General features: G+C 35.8%; 1 protein-coding gene across 1 annotated transcript in view; it reads right to left on the bottom strand.

The window, feature by feature from the left end:
- The window catches only part of LOC114477221 (uncharacterized), a 9,154-nt gene extending 3,350 nt beyond the window's left edge, over positions 1–5,804 (bottom strand). Inside the window, exons 1-4 of the mRNA XM_028469421.1 lie at positions 5,790–5,804; positions 3,166–3,456; positions 2,664–2,945; positions 1,138–1,235 (exon numbers count right to left, since the gene is read on the bottom strand). Coding sequence (XP_028325222.1) covers positions 1,138–1,235; positions 2,664–2,945; positions 3,166–3,448 — 663 coding nt within the window. The 5' untranslated portion in view covers positions 3,449–3,456; positions 5,790–5,804. The remainder of the gene's footprint in view (positions 1–1,137; positions 1,236–2,663; positions 2,946–3,165; positions 3,457–5,789) is intronic.
- Positions 5,805–6,626: the final 822 nt, after the last annotated feature.

The following is a 6,626-nucleotide window of genomic DNA, read 5'->3' as shown; positions in this document are numbered from 1 at the left end:
ACGTTCAGCAAGAAACAGTCACTGTTGAGGTAGGACTGATGACATCATCACTGTTGAGGTAGGACTGATGACATCATCACTGTAGAGGTAGGACCAATGTTTCAATGTTCTAACATTTAAGTGTTCCAATGTTCTAAAATGGGCGGGGCGTGGAGGTGGGCTCTCCAGTGATTAGCTCTGGCGCGCACGTGGCTACGGTGTGCAGTGATTGGCTAGGTAGGACCAATGTTCCAATGTTCTAGTGTTCACTTTCTACAGTGATGAAGTCAGAATTCTACAGTGTACTGAAGAACTATTACTTCAGTACACTGAAGATTTCCCTGATCTGGGTAAGTAATGTTATTTCTTTCTACCACAAACACACATCCACATCCCAACATGCGTGTGGTTGCGAGGGCCTGTTCAATGCTGCTTGCAGCTTTAATTGTAATTGAACTTTAGTAATTCAGAACGTAATTGTAATTAACTTTCTGAGGATAAAAAATAATTTGAACTTAAATGTATTTGGAAAAATGCTGGTCACTGTAATCACTAGTGATCATTGGTAATTGAAAACATAATTGTAAATGAAAAATGTAATTGACCTCATCTGAATAAAAGAAAACCATAACATAATGTGTAATTAATTTGGTGTAGCCTAATGTAATCTAATGTAATCTAATTTATTACTATATGCCTTTTTTTTTTACTTTGTGGTTGTGTTGTTTTGTCAGTTTGTAGTCATTTTGTGTGTTTTGGGGGATATTTTATTTTGTGTTTTTAGAGTTATTATGTGAGTTTTTGTAATGTTTTGTGTACTTTACTGTAGATTTCTGCATCTATGTTGTCGATTTGTGTATTTTTAGGGTCACTGTAATTTTTATGGTTGTTTTCTGTAATTTCCTGTCATTTTGTGTAATTTTGTTGACAGTTTTATGTCTTTGGAGCTATTCTATAATGTGTTTTTGTAGTCATTTTGTTTGTTTAGGTGGTTGTCATGTTTATGTTTTATGAGTCATGTTGTGTATTTTTGAAATTTTTTGTGTGTTTTGTGCATTTTGCTGTTTATTTGTGTGTTTTGGGAGTTATTTTGTATATTTTATTCTTTAAAAATTGTTCTTACTTCGGTTGAAAATGATTGCGTGTGTAAAAACTTACTGGTTTTGAGTCCGAGATTCGCACTCCTGCGAAGACTTCTCCACAACCGCCTCGTCCTAGCATAGTGCTGGATTCCTTATATTTGGCGCTGAACTCCTCTGCAAACACACACACACACACACACACACACACACACACACACACTACCATGAAAAACCATTTGTCTCTTGTGTGTTTTTGGTGTCATTTTTGTGTCATTGGTATTATTCAAATTAATATATCTCTGTGTGTTTTTGGTGTCGTTTGGTTGTTTCTTATGTTGTTTTTCCATATCGCCAAAATAGAAAACTTGATTTACAGTAGCTTGAATCTTGATATATTGCCCAGCGCTAATTCTCACATTATAATACAACCTAAATGAAAACATAAATGTATATATGAAGCATATTTGTTTATTTAATATACTTTCAAGTCAACACATTGCATATTTAATTTCAAGTTGCTTGTCTTTAAGGTCGACATTTACATTTTATTTTATTACATATTTTCTTATCATTTCTCATGCTCACTCATGTGGTTTTCTGGTGTTCACTAATGACTTATTAGACACATTTGTTGCAGACTTTACATCCTTTAACACTTTTTGAAATTAGTGTATATTTGTGGAGCTTGTGATTGGCTGATTATTCATGGTGACTTATGTGGTTCCCTCCGCTGTGCTAGACGTTATAATCTCAGTTATTAATCTTACAAAATGTGTAACTGTGTCCCATCCTGCTGATTTTTAGGAAGATAAACTCTGTCATATTTTACAACGTATTTACACCAGTTCTTTGATTTTTTGCCGGAACGTCTTCTTACATCATCTCTGTTCTGAGTTGTTTCCGGCTTTGTTGCAGCTGTCGGCACTAATCTCGCAATAACTGCCACTCAAGCCACTTCAGGTGGCAGTTCTCACGAGGCTCGTGACAGTGTTCAGTTTGGAGAGGCAGAGAAATGTTTTTTTTTTTAAATATATATATATCTTTTAATTATTATTACATTAAAATATGGGATATATATGGGAAAATACTAATACGGGACGATGGCGGGAAAGAGGGGTAAAATACGGGAGTTTCCGGCTATAACGGGATACTTGACAGGTATGGAAATAATAAATTAAATGTTTTGGAATTTATGTTTCAACGAAAATATTGGAGGGGTTAAAGTAATTAGCTTTGAATATTGGGGGGGTTGTAACCCCCCATCCCCCCCCCGTATTTTACGCCTATGGTTGATCTTACTGATATGCGATTACAGAATCTCTCCTGGTTCTGGTCACACAGCCTAAGCAGGCCAAATACCATCGTACAGTGATCACATCTGCCAAGGTCCCTTCTCAGAGACTGTCATTGTTATGCTTAGCACTATCAGCAACATACAAAACCCTATGAGCACAGAACAACGGCAGATTCATTGGGACACACTCACATGGAAACCTCTGAATCCCAGACCGGTCTGCCCCAAATAAACCCTGTGTCCGCATCTGACCAGTAACCCTACAACTTGACTCTGTCTCATTTCATTCCAAACACCACAACACTTACCCTTTGTTAAATGGACTTCAATGACGTGGTCTGTTGTTGTTGTCATTGGTTCTGAATACCATTCACTGTAGTCGGGAGAGGTAGACCATTTTATGTAATTTGTGAAATCATAGCTTTGGGACCCTTCTGCTTGGACGTTGGATGAGGACCCTGTGGCTCTGATGAGTGGCCTGTATTTCTTCTCTTCATAGGCCCCATTGTCCCTGCAGGCTCTCTTCTGAGGTCCTTCCTCCTCTTGATCTTTTTCAGCTTTCCGTTTTTTGTTCCTTGTGATTGATTTATCTGGAAAGAAGACAAACGTGTTAGTGCGTCCCACACATTCCTTGTATATTTCTGTAATCGAGAGCCCATGGTAACACCAGTTAGTGTTGTTATACAGTCACACACACACGGAAACCTCTGAATCCCAGACCGGTCTGCCCCAAATAAACCCTGTGTCTGCATCTGACCAGTAACCCTACAACTTGACTGTCTCATTTCATTCCAAACCGCCACAACACACCTTTTGTTAATTGAACTTCGATGACATGGTCTTTTGTTGCCGTACTTGGAAATGAAAAAGAATCACTGTAGAAGGGAGTGGGAGTAAAGGCTATGTCCTTCATGAAATCATAGCTTTTGGACCCTTCTGCTTGGGCTTTAGATGAGGACCTTGTGGCTCTGATGAGTGGCCTGTATTTCTTTTCTTCATGGGCCTCATTGTCCCTGCAGGCTCTCTTCTGAGGTCCTTCCTCCTCTTGATTATTTTCAGCCTTCCGTTTTGTGTTCTTCGTGATTGGAGCCATTGATTTAACTGGAAAGAAGACAAACATGTTAGTGCGTCCCACACATTCCTTGTATATTTCTGTAAATCCCCCCAAGAACACAAAAAATACAAAAATGCACTAAAATTATGACAAAAATACAGAAAATGCCAGAATAATATACAACATGAAATAATCCAGAAAACAACAAACTTTCAAAATGAGAAACGTTTTCACAAAATAACTACCAAAACTTACAAGATGAGAGAAAAATACACAAAACAACAGAAAAAATAGACAAAATGAGATAAAATTATGAGAAAGGACAACAACAATACACAATAATAACCCCAAAAACAAAACGAGATGAAAATGCACAAATTAATTTCAAAAACACACAAGATGACAATCACAACACTCAAAAACATCAGCAAATACACAAAATGAGAGAAAAATACACCAAACGACAAAAATAGAATAAATAAAAACACTAGAGATTAAATTAATACTGTTTGTGGTCCCTGGGGTAAAATGGTTTGCCACCCAGCCTCAAAACTGATCAAATCAAGACAATATCAGAAATATTTGCATATAAGGTAAAAGTTACATTTTAAATTCCTGAACCACACAGAAACTGAACTACATGTACTTACTTTTGTTCTTCACAGTTGTCTCGAAACTGGTAAACTGCTTCAAAAATGTTCAAATTAGTGCTTTTGTATAAATAGTAGCTAGTAAGTGTGTAAAAGTTGATTGAGATGGATGTTCTAATTCCCTTTCATGTTGTACATCAAGACTGTAGAACGCTGTTACCACGACTACCTGTCAACATTGAGCTGTTTGACTCTGAGAGAACCTATATATATATATATACATATATTTTTCTTTTTTTCTTTTGGTAGCCAGAACATCACCAAAATGTAATAACCTGTTCCTTGTCCCATTTATCAATTTTTCTGAAAATGTCCATCCATAACTTTTCAAGTTATCTTGTTAACTGACATAATGACAGATAAATGGAGGGTGAAACATAACCTTTACTGCAGAGGTAGGGCTCTAATGGAATTTGTAAAGCATTTATTTATTAAATAATTTATTAACGGTATCATTGTAGTCAAACAAATTCGACGTTGCACACCCTTGAACCAAGCAGCAGCCATCTTGAAAGTCTCAGGTCAGTCTGATCCTGATCCGCAGAGATATTTGAGGAACACACACACACACACACACACTCGCACACACACTCACACTCACACACTCACACTCCTTGCTTTTACAGAGAGATATGTCTTGCATCCAACACTGCACTGTTAAAGTAATTCATATTTTTATTTTAAACATATATGTTTATTTAGTTTTGTTATAAAACACTCTTGACAATGAAATTGAGTCTTTATAGATGTAAATATTCCTCTTAGTAGCCTGTTCACTTGGATGATGTGCTAGGCTTATGGAAGTTATTAAGAGTTTGTAGAGCTAAATAGATGCTTAATAATCATAGCAGCTTTCATTTGTATGCCAAAAAAATGAGTTATGGTGTATTCCAATCATCATTCATAATCATAGCACCACCTATTGGTAAAAGGAAATCACAAACATTATATTTGCGCAGAACATTGCAGGAAAGTTTGTGATATAATCCTTGAAAATGTTCAGCTACGTCTCAACACTTTAATATTTCTGCCACACCCCGACATGCAACACACCTTAACGTGCGCCACGTCCCGACATGCATGTGGTTGTGAGGGCCCGTTCATCGCTGCTTGCAGCTTTAATTATTATTAATATTATTATTAACCCTCAAAATTAGAAAATATAGTTTTTCCTAATATTACTGCTGTTCAAAACCCTAAAAAAATAGTTTATTGAACTTTTTACTTAATGAATGCACCATTTTAACATAGAAAATTATTGAGGAATTTATTTTTACATTTTTTTTTTTGTTTTTGTTTGTTATCAGAAAAAACAAAAATGCACATTTAAACTCACAAGATGAGAGAAAAATACACAAAACAGCAAAAATAGACAAAATGAGAGAAAATTATGAGAAAGGACAACAACAATACACATTAATAACCCCAAAAACAAAATGAGATGAAAATGCACAAATTAATTTCAAAAACACACAAGATGACAATCACAACACTCAAAAACATCAGCAAATACACAAAATGAGAGAAAAATACACCAAACGACAAAAATAGAATAAATAAAAACACTAGAGATTAAATTAATACTGTTTGTGGTCCCTGGGGTAAAATGGTTTGCCACCCAGCCTCAAAACTGATCAAATCAAGACAATATCAGAAATATTTGCATATAAGGTAAAAATTACATTTTAAATTCCTGAACCACACAGAGAAACTGAACTACATGTACTTACTTTTGTTCTTCACAGTTGTCTCGAAACTGGTAAACTGCTTCAAAAATGTTCAAATTAGTGCTTTTGTATAAATAGTAGCTAGTAAGTGTGTAAAAGTTGATTGAGATGGATGTTCTAATTCCCTTTCATGTTGTACATCAAGACTGTAGAACGCTGTTACCACGACTACCTGTCAACATTGAGCTGTTTGACTCTGAGAGAACCTATGACATCATCAACAAGAAGTTCCACAGTGTGGATGGGGAAAATGAATGGGATATATATATATATATATATATTTTGGTAGCCAGAACATCACCAAAATGTAATAACCTGTTCCTTGTCCCATTTGTCAATTTTTCTGAAAATGTCCATCCATAACTTTTCAAGTTATCTTGTTAACTGACATAATGACAGATAAATGGAGGGTGAAACATAACCTTTACTGCAGAGGTAGGGCTCTAACGGAATTTGTAAAGCATTTATTTATTAAATAATTTATTAACGGTATCATTGTAGTCAAACAAATTTGACGTTGCACACCCTTGAACCAAGCAGCAGCCATCTTGAAAGTCTCAGGTCAGTCTGATCTTGATCCGCAGAGATATTTGAGGAACACACACACACACACACACACACACACACACACACACACTCAAATACTCACACACACACTCACACACTTTATAGATGTAAATATTCCTCTTAGCAGCCTGTTCACTTGGATGATGTGCTAGGCTTATGGAAGTTATTAAGAGTTTGTAGAGCTAAATAGATGCTTATTAATAATAGCAGCTTTCATTTGTATGCCAAAAAAATGAGTTATGGTTTATTCCAATCATCATTCATAGTCATAGC

The sequence above is a fragment of the Gouania willdenowi genome, chromosome 15 (genome assembly GCF_900634775.1).
Source record: "Gouania willdenowi chromosome 15, fGouWil2.1, whole genome shotgun sequence".
Lineage (NCBI taxonomy): Eukaryota > Metazoa > Chordata > Actinopteri > Blenniiformes > Gobiesocidae > Gouania > Gouania willdenowi.
This window is presented reverse-complemented; position numbering and strand designations above follow the sequence as displayed.